This window comes from Vitis vinifera, chromosome 18, assembly GCF_030704535.1.
Source record: "Vitis vinifera cultivar Pinot Noir 40024 chromosome 18, ASM3070453v1".
Classification (NCBI taxonomy): Eukaryota; Viridiplantae; Streptophyta; class Magnoliopsida; order Vitales; family Vitaceae; genus Vitis; species Vitis vinifera.
The window spans coordinates 2,170,962-2,191,346 of record NC_081822.1 but is presented as its reverse complement, the minus strand read 5'-3'; the positions used below and the strand labels follow the sequence as shown (position 1 = coordinate 2,191,346).

Genomic DNA, 20,385 nt, shown 5'->3' with positions numbered 1-20,385 from the left:
ATAACAATGCCAAGTATTATGTTAAAGCAGTTATATTTGAAAAATACATTGATGAAAGAATCCATAAGGGATGATAGTAAAGAAAAAATGCAACAAAATCATTTGTGGGTAAATCAAATGAGATTATCATTTATTAGTAAGTTTGGCTAGTCAAAACTAAGCTTATCACATCCAAGACAAGTGCGCAACTTCAATCCAATGATTACCTAAAATAGTCCAAAGAGTTACCAAATTCTTGGTATCAACATTAATGAATACAATGGTTTGAGTAATGATGGCTTGCTCTTTCCTTGAATATGAGATACCATTTTGCTTGCATTTCATGATGAAACCATGTAGTCATTCCACTTATGTAATGATCCAACTCTCACTTAAGTTCATTTCACATGGTCTTTAAGAGTTATTAAGTTAATTTGCAACAATCAATTTTGATTTGCCTTTATGCTCTCACAACCTAATGCCTTTACAAACTGAGACAAAAATAGTAGGTAGGTGATCATTATGTATTTATCGGGTAAGCTTTTTGGAATAAGGGTGTCACACTAACTTAGGGTTAACTCTAATAAAATATTATTTATCCACTTGAACTTTCGATAGTTAAGGGTTTGCCTATGTATTCAACGACAAAGAAAAATTGACCAGATTTTGTTTTCAATAGTGGAGGTGCTTACTCGTTTTTACCAAATGAATAATATATTCCTAGCTTTAGCTAGGTGTCAATGGCAACATGGATTTTTAATAAATACAAAGATTTGATGCTAACCTTTGTTAGATGTTAAACTAATCTTTTATTGATACCAAGTTTCAATATAAACTCCCATTGGAGGGAAATCAATCTATAGTTGATGTTGAAACATTGAGATCGCTCCACATCGATGTTATGTCTCCATGCATAGTTTTTAAATTTAGTGTTAAAATCTTAACACTTGCCTTAAGAGTTATGATAAGTTTGGTGTCAAATTTAGCACCCAATTTTTATCAACTCTCAAAATTTTGACAAGCTTGGCATTAAGGAAATGTCAGATTAAAGGGATCGATTTCATTCTTAGGTGGTGTTTGTTTTTTTTTGGTTTTTTGCTGAAAATAATTTATTTTTAGAATTTAGATTGTTTGTTTTTCTACTTTTTTCGTAACTTATTATAAATTTTTTACTAAATAGAAAAAGCCAAAATATGTAGTTTTTTCTAAATAGAAAAAATATTATATTGATTTTTATTTACTTTTTAATACTTAATAAAAATAAAATATTACAAATACAAATAACTTAATATTTAATATTATTAAGCATTAAAGTTTTATTTATAATTAAGTAAAAAAACAAACACCACCTTAATCTCTTTCTCAATTTCTAATTCTTTTTATTTTTATTCCATTTTCAAAAGATAATTTTAAAGCATAAAATTATTTTATTTTTTGTAGTGTTTTTTCATTTTTGAGCATCAATTGGAAAAATTGAAAAATATTTTGAAAAGTTTTATACTATGCATAAGTGTATTATACAATAACTTCACAAATGTTTTTAAAAAAAATTTAAAAACTATATATATATATATTTATTTTAAAAAAAGTTGTCAAACATGGGGTTAGTGTCTTAAAATGAAACTTGTATGTGCCACGTCAGAAAATGAGATTTTCGTGCCCCAAAAAAATCTATAAATACTGTAGTTGTAGACATTTATTTTTTATTTTTAAACAGTACAATATCAGTGAGGTGGGTTTGACTCTGGTCCCAACTCAGTAATAACCGGGAACTGCCACGTGTCAGTTGCTCACAACTGAAACTGCTGACCACTAACCGGTCATATACCCAACCACAATAGCAAAAACCAGTGAAATAAAATAATAATAAAAAAACGAAATAAAAATAAAAAGGCAAAAGCCTCGAGCTCTATTCAAAATTTAAATTCCTCGGATAAGACCACTTGCTGAGTAACGCTTGGCGCTTCGGCTCTCCAATTCTAGGGTTCCGGTCACTGGCTCTGAGATTTTTCGCTTGGTTCTCCGGTGAGTTTATTTTTTTTATTTTTTAGCTTATTTATATATTATTTATTTTTTGTTTTTGTTGCAAATCAATGCGGGGTCGGGGAACGAATTTGGGGTTTTGAATCTTGTGTTGCTGCTTGTTTGGATTGAAAAAGAATCTGTTTTGTTTGGACTAATAGGAGTAGTTGGGTGAAAGTGAAGGGGCTGCAATTTGTTTGGGAAACGGTGGGAGTTGAGGGGTGGGCTTGAGGGTTTGATTTTGCTGTCTTTTCCTTGGTTTTCTGGGGAAACTAACGGAGGGTCAATTTTTTATTTTATTTTATTTTATTTTTTTCCGGTTTTAGTCAAGTATTGTGTTTCAGCAATGATTTTTGTTGACGTCTGGGTTATGGTTACGGATTGTGATGTTTATTTCTGGGAATTATCAGGTGTTCTTTGAATCTTGGGAGGTCTGTTTTGTGGAGAAAACCCTAATTTTGTGCGGGAAAGCTTGGAATATTGGGGGTTTTATGCACTAGAAAAATGTTTGGTGATGGGAATACGAGCAATGCGGATGGGAATGAACACACGGCACCAGCTGTTCTTTGCAGGAGTGAAGCAGTGCAAAACGGGTTTGCGGTTGGAACTGGCATTGATGTCACTGATGGGAGCTCGAGTGGGGGTTTCCAAACTTATAAGAGGCGGAAGCGCAGGAAGGGGAGTTTAGAAACTGAACCTATAAAAGATGGAAGGTGTTTGGTCAAAGCGGGGACTCAATTAGCTGATGAGGTTTGTGAATTCACTGCTTTTGATAATCAGCATAGGTTGCTTTTGTGTTTTAAACTTTGTTTTCTTGTGCTTCTGCAATGGAAAGGAGGTCATCTAATTTTTCCTTCTTTATAGGCTTCAAGTATTGTTGCTTGATGACATGGAGTGTGGATGAAAATAAAGTAAAATGATTTGTTATTAACTTATTATACGGACAACTCAGCATGTAAACCCAAACTGTAGTAGAATTTTGCAGCCATCATCAGCCGCTTGTGTGAAGTGGGAATCACTGAATGTAATGGCTAGTTAAGATTACCTAGGTACCTTTTGGTAGTTGGGGAAAGCACTATTGATTTACACAGTGGAGAGATGGCCAAATTATACACTATTTGTTTGCAGAGAAACAAAAAATGAGGCATGCGCAATTTACGTACCTATTACAATGCCAATTCCAAGCATTTATATTGGTCTTTGGTTAACTTAGCTGTTCAGATGCAGTTGAAGGCTAATTTAACTATTTTAGAAGCAAGAATGTGTGACTATCATGGTTGTAAAAACTTGTGGTATATGCTAGAATACTTATTGGATAAAACTTTTCATGTGAAATAATACATATCATCCAATATGTATTAGATGTTAAGCATGTCTATTAAGCAAATAAATAAAAGTTGTATAATCAAAATGCCTTGCAGAAAAGGGGATGCAACCCATGTATACAGGAAGTAAACAGATTGTTCCTTGTTGAGAAGAAAAGAAACAGAAAAACAACAAAAAAGCCTTAGCTTATAACAGAAAAAAAAAAAAAAAAAATCCATGGAACAAGACTCTGACCCTATAGGAGCTCTAGAGAACTCTAATGACGACTTGACATAGGATCTTTCAACCTCCAATAATCTTTAAACGCTCTTCCATTCCTCTCTTTCCATAACACTGGGACAGGCAGATTGGAGCCAATCCTCCTCCTTGCCAATCCAGGAGCAGATTTTTAAATGTTACATAAAGAAACCATTGAAATCCAAATGTTGTAAGATGTCCTGCAACAATTTGGTGTTGTCACAATGAATATGGATGTGGTTTGTTTGTTTCCTTAGCCATCTTACATAAAATGTATATGTTAACTAAGGCAATCCTCTCTTTATCATTGGTCAATACTAGGATCTTCTTGCAAGTTGCCTCCCACGAAGAAAAAGGCCCTCAAAGGTGCACTGTTGCCTCACACCTTAAGTGTACCTTATGATGTATAATATGAAATATATGACTTATGATACAAATAAAATTCAATACTTTTTAGGAGAATGAAATTTATGTGTTTTTTCTTATATTATTGATCAAAAGATGCTTCAAGGTTAAAAAAGGGTGACGAAAAGGACAGGGAGAGTTAATTAGCCTACATGGAAATGGAATCCATATACATATGGTGTGTAAGGCAAGTGTGGATGATTGAAGTTAAGTATTGTTCCTCTGAATTCTGAGCAGTTGTTATTCAGATAAAGATATGTTATTGGGATGCTTTGAAAGTTGGAATTAAGGAGGATAATGAGTGGAAAGAATGATAACTTTTGCAGAATATTTAAAGTCTTTTAATTTTTTTTAAAAATCTTTAGGAGAGTTTTGAAATAGCACATAAACTCATCTATGTTACTAGTCCACGCAAATGTACAGTTATTTTATGTTATTATAGTTTCTTTTTCATTTTTTTTTCTTTTGGATGTATTGTATTTAGACTCATAGGAGCTTATGAGTTTATCATATTCATGATTGTTTATGTTTACTTATTCTATAACCCACCATGTGTTCATGAAATTAGCTCTGTACTTCTATACTTCATTTTTCTTATATGCTTGTTTATGTATATGTTCTTTTTGGATTCCATTTATCTATTTATATGTTTCTTTTAAATTTATTAATTTTTGAAACTTTTCTTATGCAATAAGGCATGATAAATGATACAGAAAAGCAAGAAGATGATACACGATATGTAACACAATGATTTGTGAATATGCTAAAACAAGTTTGAATAGGTATCTAAAATTTTAAGGACCTAGTTTTGATTTTCTTCTCGTTTGTCAATAGAAACTTATAGTCTTCTATTTGCAAGTATATGTCAAACACAGTGCATATAGAAAACTATCATGTAAAACTAGAGATGATAACATGTGCATCATCTGCTCACATAATATGGCAGAACATCATAAATAAGTTGGAGAGAGAATGTGGGGGGTTGCTTTGGAAGTTGGTTATTGGGAGGAGAGGAAGAGATTCCAGTGAGATTTTAAGCTATAGTTTTATCGTTTTAAGTTGTTTTACTTTGTTGTTTTTGTTTTTTTATAACACTCATATTAATGTCTTTGTTCTGGAAAAAAGGATAAAAGTGTGCCTTTCAACACCAATGTTGGAAGACACATTGTTTCCTTTATATAGTAATATGAAGGAACATTTTGTTTTGTGAAAATTAAAGTATAATAAAGCCTATATTGATGTCTTGCAATAGCTTATATTTTTTTGTGTCATTGTATTGTGTTGTCCTGAAATTTGTTGTCAGATGTAGTTAAACTGCTGTGTTCATAATGTGTTGGATAATTTGTTAGAACCACTTTGTTGGTTTTGGCTTGTCGTTGCCATAAGCCTTAAATCTCTCTCTCTCTCTCTCTTGGATTTTTAATTCTTGCAAGGTTAGGGAAATAGTTTCATGTTTGTAATTTAGTGAATTTAATAATTTTATAGTTTATAATGTGGTATTTGTGATAAAATTGTTCTTCTTTTTTGTTCCAAGCTACCTTCTCAAGTTTGTTTTATTGATCTTACATCTTTTTGCATTGAAGTTTGGGTAGAAATGTCTTTTATTGTTGATTTCTTTTAGGCAATTTTTGGTTTTCTTTATTATTTATTCTTTTAGGCTACATTTCATTTGAGGGATTAAGATTAGAATAAAATAAAATGTCAGATAAGTTATCTGTCCTCAGATCAGTTCTAAAACTTTAGATGCATGACTTATTCCCTAAAGGTTGTGTATTTGGTAAGTCCTTGACCGTCTCATTCAAGAGTAGGAGTGCTTGCTAGTTTAGGTACCTGTGGATATCTCTTCTCTCACATTCATATCCTGATATGAAAATTCTAGGGAAGAGAGAGATTTCTACATTATATTGATGACAATAAAGAGGTTTTTCATAAGATCCAAGTCTTGTAATCAACATATTAGTAGTGGGGATATTTAAATGATTCAAAGACTTGAATTTTGAATTTTGTGAACAACATATTGATAGTGAATATGCTTATACTGTTAGACCATTTAACTATTGTAAAACAAAATATTGAGGGTGAAATATGTTTAGATGATTTAATATTTTAGATTTAATTGGAGATATTACTATCTAACATAAAGAACACATTTTTATTAATAATATTATTATTCTTTAATTAAGTAATTTGTTATTAGTAATGATTGATTAATTTGTTAATTAACCAGATGCATTGTGTTTCTCTAGGTAGTTCTTTGATCTATGATAAGAGGAAATCCAATTACTAAAAAATATATCACCATATGTTGTGATTTTGCGCAATACAACATTAGGGTTATTGTTTTTCTATTGGCATCCTAATGAAGAATGAAGATAGGAAAGTGTTGGTTTGGAGTGGACTCGAAGACTTTTGAAATCTCTGTTGAAGGGGTCAAAGGCAAGCTGTTGGGAAAGATTTTGGAAGGGGGTAGGGGTTGTTCCAGTTGGATTAGATTTGTTGAGCTAAGTCTTTCTCATCTTTTGGATGGAGTGGAGTCTTGTAGCCAAGGTGATGAAGGGAAGCCTTTCAACAAGCAATGGTTGGAAGGTGGGAGAGTTTACAGGGTGGAGTGTCGTTATAATGATGTTGGAAGGTTCTTCCTTTGTTTGATGCACTTCGCGGAGGCGAAGAGGTTTGTACTGGTTTTCTTGAAAAAGAAAGCACTTTTGAGGGTTGGGGCATTTTGGTTGGTAAACTTTGAAGCTTGGGAGTGAACCCTTGCTCTCAAGTTAGTAGAAGTGCTTTGGTGGGTGTAGGCCGATCAAAGGAGGGATCCTTGACAGGGGTTTTCTCTTTTGACTCTTTTGCAGACAAGGTGAAGAGAGGTTTAGAAGCTTTGGGAGAGGCAGTGTGGTTTTAGATGGGGGGAAAGGAGATCTGTCTTAAAAAGGAATCCTTGAAGAGTTGTCTAGTTAGACAATGAGGGGATTCATCTGACTTAGTGCTGGAGCTGCAAATTTTGAAGAATTGGGTAGTTCATAGCTGACACTTAAAAGGAGGGTTGATTTATTTCTATCATGGGGAGCTCTCATACTTTTCAAGTTTGATTTTTTGAAGATGTAAAGGAGGTGTTGCTTAGAGGTTTAAGGAGGTTTGTGAACAAAAGTTTGTCTCTGGAGAGATGGGCACTGGAGGTGGGGTGCTCTCGAAGAGAAGCACACAAAAGAGGTTTGGGTTAGGAGGGTAGGGCTCCCTTTGCATTTGTGGGACATGGCACTATTCAAATATCTTGAGGATTTAAGCGGAGGCTTCGTTGCAGCAAATGAAGACATCATAAGGCATTAAAATATCCAGTGAGCAAGAGTTCTTGTGAGGTTAAATGGAAAAAAGCTTCTTGGTTCTCTTCAAGTAGTGGTGGGGTCAACTTGCTACTCAGTTTAGTTGTAGTGGGAGGCCTCGCCTTGGTTATCTCAGGTTGCAGCTAGGAAAAGCGAGTAGCAACAATAGGTTAGTGTGGAAGAAGAAGGTGGAGATGTTTCATGCGCTTCAAAGGGCATGAGAGAGAAAACTCGGTTAGGCTACAAATGTCCAGAGAGTGTGTCAAGTTTGGGGGAGGTATGGTAACTAGGAAAGTAGCTGGTGGCTCTGAAAAGGTATCATCTCTAAGCCTGGGTGATAGTGGGTGTACACCTGGAGACACCAGTCCAGCATGTGATGAGTGCAGGTCTTTGGATCTTGGGCTTCTGAAGGAGGTCTACTGCAAACTAAATAAAGAAGTATCTTTGGGTCGATGTTGTAGTGATCCAAGGAAGGATGGTACAAATCCCAACCTGTTAGGATTCTCTGTGCAGGAAGGAAGTTCAAAAGGCTATGATTCTAGATCTGGAGTCGTCTCCAACTTTTTTTGGTGGCACGAGGTTAGGTTGCGACAAAGATTCCCAATCTCTTTTGGTTCACTCTTCTCTGCGCCTAGAGGAGAGAGCGCCATCTGTTGACGTTGCTCTACTATTTGAAGCGCAAGGGCTTTTCGATAAGCCTTCATCTCCAAATGGTCTTGCGTGGGGGGGTTCTTCTTCTATTTCTTCTTTCTCCAAAGACGAGGGCTTTCTTTTTGGAAGAAACAAAAGCTTGGTTCCTTGGAGGGAACAAGACATGGGTCTTTTAGCAGTGGGTAAGGGTGATGTTTACAAGCCTTTGTGTATGATTTCTGAAGATGGCTTGGTGGTGGAATCCCTAGATATTCAGCCTAAGGATACCAAGAAGGATAACCTAGAAGTGTGCAATAATGAGAGGGATTCAGGTTTTGGGAGTCCTAGTAGGGGTTTATCAGCGGTAGAGAGCCTCGTCAATCATTCTTTTTAGAAATTTATCTCCTTCAGCAAGTTTGCGGGTTTGCTAGTGGATGGGCATGAGAAGGAAATTGTTTCCCTACTAAGAAGGATGGAAACTAGAAAGGGTTGCAGAGTTTCAGCTACGAAGAGAAGGCCATCCTCCACACCCTGCTTTGTTAGGGAGCTTCGTAATTTGGAATGCTTGATCAATTATGGCAATTTAAACAAAAAAGATAGGAGCCAGAGTAGTGGGTGGGAGTTAGTTTGTAAGTGACATTGTATGTTGTGTTTTTGTAGAAGATGAGAGGGGTTGGTGCTCTCTTGCCCAGTCTTTAGGTTAGGGTTGTGCGGGTGTGGGATTTTTTTGTATTTCCTAGGGGGTAGGGTGGTGGTTTCAAGAGGGGCAAGTTGCTAAGTCTTGGGGTTTTTATGTTTTGCTAGGCTTTAGGGTAAAGCCTTTAGTTTCGGGTGTTGGTTTGTTGTTTCTCTTTCCCTTTGCTTGTATTTGGCTACTACTTGTATACTGTGTGCTTTTTCCAAGCGTTTTTAATATATTTGCTCTATTTACCTATAAAAAAAATGTTGTGATTTTGTGCACTTGATTATCAAGAAAAATCATTAAATTTGAACCTTATTGTGATCAATGAAATGGTTGAATGCCACTGATATTGATTTCACAGTCTGACACGTGGACCTCTAAATGTTCACCTTGTGATCGTCATGACAAGTAAGACCATTGATGTGTATATGCATTCCAAAGGTTATGTAATTAATGCATCACTCTTATTGCAATCTCTCCCTCTGCCAATGTTCAAAGTAGATAATTGTCATTGACTTATCGTGATGGCTGTCCCATTACTACATTGTGAAGGCCACCATCACTACTACTTTGAGAGTGTAGAGTGGATGCCAACCATTTCCTAGAGTCTCAAGAAGTAAGCATTCAATCATAGTGAAGGAAGTGCAGAGCTAACAAGCTATTGTGGGATATGAGAGGTTATTTACTTAATTACTTGTTGGTTTCATTAGCATTCTTCTCACTCCATCAAGAGGATATACTAATTATTGTTTTCCATCGAGGATGCCAAGTAGCATAATTCTAGCCATTTCATATTTATCTGAGTTGGATGAAAGACTCTGGGTGCTTAATTTGGGCTTGGTGCACCTTCTTGTGTTTGACTTGCCCCTCCACTGAGCACATAGTTGGTTTGAACGACATTGTTTGCTAAGTAGAATTGGAGGCTCCTCAGCTAAACATTATGGAGCTTGTTTTGATTTGATTGAGAGGAAGGGGAGGCCACATGGGGGGCTAGTGCCATTATCACCACTTTTTTCTCCAAAGGATCAACTAGTTGTATGTATGATGCTGTTCTTTGGGTTCTTGTACATGTGATACCGTCTTATTGGTTATTGATTCATCACTCTACTTACTGTTATTGGTTATTGAAATAATTGACGATTTTCTTTGAAATTCAATCTCTCCATCTCTTAAACCCATCAAGGGCCACTGCCATATCTCTAACCCTCTCTTATCTTTCACACTATGTCACTCTTCCTTTGAAATGGGACACCTCAACATCCACATGGCACCTCCTTTAACAGAGATCTCACTGTGAAAAAAATGGAATATCAAATGCCATGCTTTTCCACGGAAGCGTTAGTTTATGGTTTGCTCTGTGTTTTTGTCCCTTTGTTTCTTAGTCCTTGTGATGCTGTGTTATGCACTCTGTTTTTCTTTAGAATTGAAAAAATGTTCAACTAGTAGTACAAAGTTAATGATAGATGGACAACATTGTGTTAGACGGTGACTTCTTTAGTGACTTCAATTAAATACGCTTCAATTGAAGACTCGGCTTTTGAGTATTGACGGGTTGATCTGGCAGAGTAGTATGTATCTTGTTTATCCAAAATAGTTGAGAAAATGAATACTGGCTAGTGACAATACTTATAGATTGTATTTACTATTGGGTGTTTAATTTGTTGTCTGATGTATGTGGGTTCTAATCTGTTGATTGGTTATTATTTTACTGCGTCACCAAGTTAAAAAATGAAATTGATAATGGTAATTTTGGTTGGCACTTAGATTGTACCATCTCTTCTACTGTGCTTTTACATGTTTCATATATGGTTGCTAGATCTTAGATTCAAATTTTGTGGTTGTTGATGATAATGATGTACCCTTGATGAACTTGGAACTTTCTATGAACACAAAATAAGAGTCATTCTATTTGATAGCTATTATTTAAGGGTTGTTGCTAAATTTAATTTGGCATGGGTAGTGGTGACAAGTATAGATGTGCTTTTTGTACCAAACCTTCTTAAACCCTTCTTGCGAGTCGTTGGGATATTGTGAGGAAAGGAATTTCCTTAATGTTTTTTTTTTCCTATTACTCTATGTTATACATGAGAAGAAAACCAAAATAGACAAGTGATGTTTGTTTCTATCTATTGTTCTATTTTTTTTAAAACTGATGAAATATATTTTTTTACACTTTCTCCTTCCTGTGAACTTTGGACTATTCTGCTTGTGGTGTATTTTAGTCATTAGTTTTTTACTTAGCTATGTCTGATTTATATCATTTCTTGCAGACTGTAAAACAATCAATGGATGTAGGTTTACTCAATAATTTTTCTAAGCGAGCGGTTATTCCTATGATAGATCATCATGCTATTGTGAATGGATTAGATGACAGCCCACAGCAGCATTGGAGAAATATTGTACTGGACCAGATGTACCGATCATTAAGTGATAGTGAAGGTGGTATTCGGGGCTGTGTCCGAGCTGCACTCCTATCTTGTCCAGAAGTTGATCATACAACCACAATTAAGGTACATGCTGCCACCACAGCTGCATTGTTGTGCAAGGATGAAAATATCGGTAGTTGAATTTTACGGATATCACGACAGATATTTTGACAAAAAATATTAGTGAACAAGAATTAATTGAAACTTTAAAAAATGATTGAAAAACAATAATATATACATTGAAGTTGTTTTAAGGAAAAAACTATAAATTTATAACATTATACAATAATATTTTGAATTTGAAAATACATTAATATTAAAATGAAAATGTATTTAGTATTTTTTTTATTTAAAAATGTTGAAAATTTTGTTTATAAATTTATATTTATCTTTTATTTAATTATTATATAAAATACATAATAATATCAAATTAGCTTTGTATTTGTCCTATATTTAATTATTATATAAAATGCAATAAGTAAAATTAACTTAATTATAATAATTTTATTTTAATTAATTTCTAATATATAAAAGATTAGTAAATATGTATAGATATAAAGTCTTATGTGCATATATACCAGCGAACCACATGTGGTCAGGTGGCACTTGGCAGAGGTTATTTTTTTAATCTCCCAAGTCACAAGTTCAAATCTTTCAATTGCAAACTTGGGCGTTTTTTCCATTTAGGCAATCCCACATCGGTAAACAACAAGAAAAAAGGGCCATATTTAATACGTGGGTGCCATGACATGTTCAGAATGCCAAGCGGACTTCCATGGGACCAGGCCCATTACCCAAAAAATGAACCCAATACTAAACCATTAGTTTTGAGGGAAACTGTGATAATACTGACGTGGCTGAAAAAAGTATTATCAACCAAAAAAATTGAGAGTTTGGAAGGGAAGGCTTAAAAAATCTCTGATATTTTTGAAATATCGGTGTAATATCAGAAATTGGCTGAAAAATCTGCAAAAAATAGGGATAAAATAGGAAATATCTCCCATTCGAAATATCTGTGGCTAATATCTATTGAGGCTTGCCGAAGCACAATTTATCGGCAAAATATTGCCAATAAATGCCGACATTTCCGTCCATGTTGTTGTGTTGGTGTGGTTGTGGCAATGACTGTCCTCTGTAATTTCTATTAATTAACCCAATTATTGGTGGATTGACAGAAACCTGTGCACTTTCACAAAGATGTACGCTGTCCTCCCCACACAGGCTTGTTGCCAAATGAATCTGCAAGCAGAAGTCATGTGGGTGTAACATCTAATGGATCTCTCAGTGAATCAGATCATCATACTATCACTGAGCTGTGTCGGCGATCTTTCTTTAAGTTGATAATGTCAGAGAAGTTTGCATCACTATGTAAACTAATGTTGGAAAACTTCCAAGGAATCAAGGTTGACAATTTTTTTGATTTTAGTCTTATACACTCAAGGATGATTGAAGGAGCTTATGAGCGTTCACCCATGCTTTTCTCTTCAGATGTTCAGCAGGTATTTCCTTAACCATTCTATGTTCTGGTTACGTGAAAAAAAATTATTGACTAATTCTTGAGTAACGAAATTTGTTCATGTTTAGCATTTTAATATCAAAATTTAACATTCAATCTTTTTGCCATCAATTCTTACCATATGCTAATCTCTGTTCTTAATTTTACTAAAATTACATTCCATGCATTAGTTTAACTGATGGAGATACTAGTATCATTGAATCATATACTAGTGAATTAATACACATGCCTAGTTAATTTAGATGCCTGACTGTAAAGTTGGTAATATTTTGATTCAGATATTGGCAATATCCTGAACTAGTGAAATGTCAGAATGTTTTTGTATGAACTACTACCGATTGACTGAATATCATTTTGGTGATACTGTTCTTTTAACCAAGGTTTCTGAATTCTGGTGCTAAATAATGTACTGTTCTGCATGGTTTCTGAATAAGGTTCCTTTGTTAGTATCCTGATTCTAATTCCATAAGTTCATAAACTTGTTCAAGAAACTTAAATTTGGTTCTGGATGTTCATCTTGCCTTTATGAATAAAAATAGAGTTGATCTTATATTTGGTTCATGCTTACCAAAGAAAATCCTCTCCCTGATTCATGTGCCCTACTTGATGCTTGCCTATATATATATAGAAAAAAGTCCTATTGATGCTTGAGAAATCTTCTGCTTGCTGTTTTCTTGTTTGTTGCACTATTAATATTTTTAATTTTCATTTGGAAATGAACCAAATTCATGTAGGCATACAGAAGATTTAAGCCCCATGAAAACTGGTACACTGATATGGATATTATTGCAATGGTGAATTTCTTATGAGCCACATTTTAAGGAAATTCAAGCCTGCTGTCAGTAGACTCCTATGGGGTTATAGTCTGTATATAAGCATGTCATTGGCATAGAGGCTGGTATGGTATTATTTTTTTAACCTGAATCGGTTTCAGGGTGGGTTTTGGTTTACACTAAGGCGACCTGGCTTGTTTCAGTTAAATATGAAATTGCACATCTACCATATTTTTTCCCTTCATCATTCTTTGATTTCTAGTTGTCTTTTATAAAAGAGTAAGTTTTCTCCCAAATTTCACTTTTTCCACTAAGTTTTCTCTCAAATCTCACTTCTTCTACACATCCATGTCTTAACTGGCTGGTCCTACCTCTCTACTCTTTGTTGTCTCCATCGCACCATCATCACTATGTGGCAACATCACCAGCATAGGTGTGACATACATCACAGCAGCCCTCACTTTACTCTTCATTGCAGTATGATAGTCTTCATTTCAAAGTCCTGTTTGAAAATCATTGCAAGTGAGGAGCTAAGGTTTATTTGTTGGCAGATCTAGGATCTAATCATTTGGTGGATGGATTCTCGGGATAATTGTCAAAGAACATCTTGTTGATTAATTTGAGCTCTATCTTCTAGAGATCTTGTTGATTGGAAAGAACTTTACTTCTATTGATGTTGTATTGTTATAAAATTGAAAGTAGAGAGGAAAAAGATGTCCTTGCTTTCTTTGATTGCTCATGTTCATCCTAATTTTTTTTATTGAATCAATCTGTTATATAGGTTTGTCAGACTTAATTTTTATGATTGGTATTCGTTTTTCCTTTTTTGTCATCTTAGCTAAATTATTAGAATATATAAAAAAAGGTATATGAGATCATTTTGAAAATAGAAATAAAGGCCCTGTTTGACAATTCCTTTTGAAAACAATTTTCTGTTCTCTAGAACAAAAAGTTAGGATAACATGTTTGACAACCAAAAAATAGAAAACAGTTTCGTGTTCTTAAAAGAAAAAACATGGTGTTTTTAAAGAATATCTTTTAGTTGTTTTCATTTGTTTTCTAAGGGTTGTTTTAAAAAATAATTATATAAATATAAAGAATGATTAAAAATAAAACATTATAGATAAAGTTATTTTTAAAACATATTTAAAAATATAGAGAACAAGTTGAGAACATTTCAAGTTCCCAAACGGACTTTTATTTTGTAAAACATCATAGAACAATTTTTGAAACTGTTCTAAAAAACTGTTTTCTAGAAATTGTTTTCGAAAACTCTTCTCAAACAAAGACAAAATAACCCACCCCAACCAAATTCTGAATCTGCCCTGCCCTGCCTTGATGTGGGTTTGACATGGGAATGAGATAATTTTTGGACTTTAGGGGTGGGATTGGGATGGAGGTAACTTGCCTGGTTGACATCCCTGTTTGTATGTGTTGTTTGCTTGCTAGGATGGCATGCACTTAATTTTGTTAAGGCGATTCAATTTCTGCTTTTGTGTGTGAATTTTTCCTCAATTTTTTTTTTGATCTTTTATTTGTTTTCCCTTTTGGATTGGGTGAAGGACAGAAACTAGCATCCCACCTTATGGACAATGTCAACTCAGTGTCAAGGTTCACCCAATTTTGCTCTAATCTGCAATGTGATTTTAGGATAGAATTATACTTTTGGCAAGAGAATAATTGTAGTATTTTTCACATTTTATGTTATTAAAAAAAATGTTTCAGCTAAAACTGATTTCATAATCAATTTGAATGGTCCACCATACCCATTGCCTTCCTTTCTTTGGCTCCAAGAGAAGCAGCCACGATTTCTTTCTCTGGCAATCAGTAGTGGCACTCAGTGTCTCTGTGTGTGTATGTTCACTATATAGCTGCAGCAGGAGTTTTCTGAAGGTCTCCTTTATTTTGGCTCCAATCCCAAACTAGATTCAATTAGAAGAACATTGGCAGAGTTTCTACCCTTGAATGCTTTCGTTTTCACTTACAGCTATTTTTCTGCAAGCCTCTATTTTTCTACCCTTTGGATGGGGGTACTGTCAGCCATGTTGATTCTGCAGATTTTCCATTTCTTTCTGGTAACATTAAATTGTTTGGTAATCCAAATTCAGATATTGACCAGAAAATTTCTGTAAAATTTTTGCCAAAAATTTAAGTTGCCCATTCACATAATGTCATTGATCCATGGGAGCAAGGATGGGGAAAATCTTGTTTGGGGAGAAATAAAAGGGAAAAATAAAAATGATCGAAGTGACCTCAGTTAAACAATTTAGGAAATAATGTGAATTGGAACTATAGAGTCCAGATAAATGTGGGACTGATTTGGGATTCTTCTTAAGGTGGGCTCTGAAGATATTCTATTTGTGGTGAGGTTATCTGTCATCTGTGTGTTGCTGCTCTTGCTTGTTTTTCTTACACCTGATTGATTTTTGCAGGTATGGAAAAAGCTTCAAAGAATTGGTACTGAAATAGTTTCTCTTGGAACGACCCTTTCGGAAATGTCAAGGACTTCTTATTCTGAATTGGTATGGTGAACAGGCATGCAGATATTTCTTTTCTTTTGATAAGAAGTGAGAATAATATTATATATAAAGCAAGGCATTTACAGATGAATGATGGTCCAAACTTGGAAGATCTCTCTGTAAATGCTATGCTTTGAAGGTTTTTCTTTGCTCATAGCATTTACCAGGTTATCTTCATTATGTCACTCTTTGCCTATAATGCTTTATTTTAGCCATTTCCTTTTTGTCCTGCAGGTGGAAGGTGCAGTGCTCAGTGCTTCTGAAGATGGCAAAAATGAGGTAAAAGGGAAATTTAAATTATGGTATAGAATTGCTTTTTTGGTCACATATGCATCAATATTGAGCAGAATTGCATATTCAGAAGTCCGATAGATGTGCATTTCATATTTCTTTCTTGAAAGGTTGGGCTGCATTTGGTGTGTTAGAGAGAGTAGATCCAGGAAAAGTTTCCAAAAACCACTACCACTTCTTGTATGTTTGCACCACTAGTACGATTGAACAAAGGATAACATAAAATGAACTGGAGATATGTAGCCAGCTTATGTTCCGGCTTATTTTTCAACCAAGGCATTATCTTCTTGTGCTTCATCCATGTGATTTATAGGATGTTTCAAGTAATGTTTTTATTGTTCTAATGTCCATCTGGTGTCTCAAGGCAGTGTGATAAAAGCTTTGTCAAAACCTGTTGGCTAGTTATAGAGGCAGAGATTCTAGGCTCGTTAAAGTCTTGTATGTGGTGATGGCATTGGAGATCAATGGTGTTCTTGTGGAAGGGGATGTGGTGGTTGTTGTCTCATGTGTTTTTTGGAAAAGGGGGGTGCTTGGAGATAGGATATTTGGATTTGTGAAATCAAAATCTCCTTGGAAGGGGTCACTCTTTTCTTTGGAGGCCTTAGTCAGCTAAACGGGTAGGGGCTCTGCTGGCCAAGTGAGGAGCTTCCTTTTCAGAGGTTTCTGAAGGAAATTTCCTTCCAATAGAGTGTACATAGAGTGTATTGGGATGGTTCAAGCTCTTTCTTGATCTTTGGTGTGTGTGTATATATATAGATGTATATTTTCCTGATTTGCTTGTTGGATAGCTCATCCTTGTACTAATTCTCTTTCTTTCCTATAAAAAAACTGTGCAGCTTCCGTTCTTTTTTTCATTTGTCCTTCTTGTCATTTTACTTGTATGCTCTCATATCTGGCAAAACTTTCTATGCCTCATTGTTTCTGGCATCATATAGCAATTTGATTAAAAATACCGTACCGGTTATCCCCCCTGAATATCATGCTAAAGCATCTGTGTTGTATGGAAAGCGTTGAAATTCATTCCTAGATAGCTGGATGGTTACTTTTCAATTTCACATTATGCAGTTCTAGTTATCATGGTTAAGAATTTTTTTCAAGAAATTAATAATTGTGATTCTTACAACAAGGTTGTTTGGATTTTGTCTCTGCAAAAAAAACAGGTCTGTACCAGGGAATCAGACTCGCACACTAAACTAGAGCAACTAGTGGCTTGTGGTGTGTTCAAAGTTTGCAGTTGCAGACATTGTGGTGAGAAGGCAGATGGGAGAGATTGCTTAGTATGTGATTCCTGTGAGGAAGTATACCATATTTCCTGTGTTGAGCCTGCTGTCAAAGTGATTCCCCACAAAAGTTGGTATTGTGTTGACTGCATTGCGAGTAGGTTACCCCATGAGAACTGTGTGGTCTGTAAGAAGCTGAATGCTCAGAGAACCCTAATTAATGGGGTTGGTGATGATATCATATCAATGAATGAAGAAACAGATATGGAATTGGAAGAGAGTTCCAATTGCATAACAGAAGTTGGAATTCAACAACAGAAAGAAACCAAATACTTCCAACTTTGTAAAATTTGTGGAAGTGACATGGAATTTGGCGAACATCTGTTGGAATGTGGCCACCCATTCTGCCCTAATAAATACTACCATAAGAGTTGCCTGACAAGTACAGAATTAAGGATGTATGGTCCCTGTTGGTACTGCCCTTCCTGTCTTTGTAGAGCTTGCCTTACTGATCGTGACGATGAGAAGATCATTCTTTGTGATGGCTGTGACCATGCATACCACATTTATTGCATGAATCCTCCGCGCACTTCAATTCCAAGAGGCAAATGGTTTTGCAGAAAATGCGATGCTGATATCCAGAAAATACGCAAGGCAAAAATGGTATTTGAGGACCTTGAAAGGGAAAGGAAACAGAAAGGTGAACAGGTGATCGATAAAGATGAAGAGGGACCGATGGATATTCTACTGAATGCGGCCCAGACTCTTAACTTGCAGGAAGAATTGGCTGCCATCCGCATGGATAGGTAAAATTAGATGAGAAGTGAAGCCCTGAATGGTTTTTGTTGGTAGGATTTTTGTTCTGTATCTCTTGACAATGAGAAAGTCATGGCTGCATAACTTGGTGGGCTAATATTTTGATTAAGTTGTAAACTGTGGTAGATTTAGCTGACCTTTTGGATGCATAATTCAGGCAAGCCATGATCTGCAGGTCATGTGTTTGTTGACGGGCATGTAACTGTAAATGTGTCATTTGGGCCCTGCAAAAGTGAAGGGATCAAACATCTGGAAACCAGTTTAGTCTTAACCTTCCTTTTACCCATCATTGCTACCAAGTCCAAGAAGTTGTACTTTTGATCACATATTTTGTAATGGTTTTTCAAGCCAGTGTTTGCAGTTTGTTGTAAAATGAAACAGATTTATCCATATCGCAGGTTTCTTGATCATCAAACCTTTTCTTCATTAATCTTTTGAATGTTTTAATATCTCGTCTTTGGTCACATCTAGTACCTATAATCACTCTGGGATTAAAGACCGTTATTTTTCAGTTGTAAAATGAAGCAGCTTTTCCAAACATGGCTTCTTGATGGTCAATTTTCCTTCTATGAATTGTTTCAAGTTGTAGTTTCCTTGGATGTATTTTTTCTTCTTGGATAACTTGTTAGTTATGCACTGGAAAGTAATTCTTCTGAACTTTTCCATACCTGAATCATTTGGAATGCTATGCCTGCTTCTTTATCTGCATTATTATTTTAGTTGAGTTGTTAAGACAGTAAAATAAGCCTAACAGGTAAAACCAATAGATTATGGTTTGGTATTTCTCCCTATCTCCCCCCTCTGAAAAGCATGGCATCTATTTTCATTTTACATTTGGGATGACTGAAACTTGGTATATCATTTGTATTTGCAGCTTAGTTGAAGGTCCAGCTTATACTTTGTACGTATTTATGAGGATTTTCCTTCTTTCTTTCTTTTTTTTCTTCCTTTTGTATTATCTATTATAAATTTGGATCTAAACAGCTGCAATGGTGATATTTGGAAAGCGTTCACCCTGGAATGTTGTGCTGCTTTTGAATGATTCTGTATTTTGGTTAGCATTCAAGCCACAAATTCAATCTCCAATTGAAGCCAACATTCCAAAGATTGAAGAAAAAAAAAAAAAAGGAAAAAGAAACTGTAGTAATACATTCAAGGATACTTCATCGAGAGAGCCCACCTTTGTCCTCAATGCGGATCCTTTGTAATTAGAAGAGTCCAGTGCAGTAACCTAAAACATTTGTGGTTTAATAGAAACTAAAAAAATAGTAAAAATCCATTTCCTTAGGAAAGACGCAACTAGAAACTAAGTGAAATTTGTGAATCCCTGCCATTCTTACCATTTTCCCTGGAATTACTTGGAAGCAAGCTATACCCATGGGTGAATATGACAACCATTTGTCTTGTGATTTTTATGTATTAGTTGCCACTTTTCTTCTTTCCCTAACATTCATACTTATTAATGGTTTCAGAGCCTCTTTAAACGTGATTTTAAAAGAGACTAAAATTATTTCCGAAATTAATATTTGAAATTTTTTTAAAAATCTAGATAATCACTTGAAGTGGCTCTTCAGTTCGTATATTAGATTAATCGTATTATGATGTAACATTTTATCAAAAAATACTATCAAATCTTTTTTCTTTGGATTTATATTAAAGCCTAAGTGATTTTTCTTGAAAAGCATTTTTAATTGAAGGCTGATCCCTCCAAATGGATGGCTTCCTTTCACTTTATAGTTTATTCTAGGCATTGATTTGTACGACAGTGATTAAGCCTCCCGTGTTGCTTCATATTTACGTGACTGTAAGTCTGAAACCTCAAACCACAAAATTGCTACTCAATGGCATGCAATTAAGCTGCAAAAATACTCATATAAAGTTTCCAAGATTATATTAATCACAGAGGAAATGACAATCAATTTTCTGCACATTTCTGGTCAGTTTGCTTAACAATCAAGGCAAAGGGCAATCCTCAGTCCTCCTACCTCCCATCTCTTGATAAATAGAGAGCCATAGAGCACTCTTGACTCAACCATACTCACTGTGAAATCATTCTCCTACATCTTTCATTTGTTTGCTCATTTCCTTGTCAGAATCCATGGCAGCGAAAGGGGAGGATTTTCCTTCTCCACCTCAGAGAGGAGGTGTGCTGCGTCGGGTTCTAAGGAAGCTGGCGGAGTTGTTGACATGCGGTGGCGCTCTTGGCTAATGGCCTCTTCAGGAATC

The 20,385-nt window shown here is 35.2% G+C and overlaps 1 protein-coding gene across 2 annotated transcripts; it reads left to right on the top strand.

The window, feature by feature from the left end:
- Positions 1-1,832: 1,832 nt before the first annotated feature.
- Positions 1,833-18,549, top strand: LOC100247132 (PHD finger protein EHD3). 2 transcript variants are annotated; one of them, XM_019216539.2, is made up of 8 exons: positions 1,833-2,004; positions 2,412-2,751; positions 3,886-3,930; positions 10,869-11,108; positions 12,200-12,523; positions 15,746-15,835; positions 16,067-16,111; positions 17,284-18,549. In XM_019216539.2, the coding sequence occupies exons 2-8, from the start codon at positions 2,506-2,508 to the stop codon at positions 18,151-18,153; spliced, it is 1,860 nt and encodes a 619-aa protein (XP_019072084.1). In that variant the 5' UTR covers positions 1,833-2,004; positions 2,412-2,505; the 3' UTR covers positions 18,154-18,549. The 2 variants fall into 2 exon arrangements, with proteins under 2 accessions (XP_019072084.1, XP_002284634.3); XM_002284598.5 differs by lacking the exon at positions 3,886-3,930 and having other exon boundaries at positions 1,834-2,004.
- Positions 18,550-20,385: the final 1,836 nt, after the last annotated feature.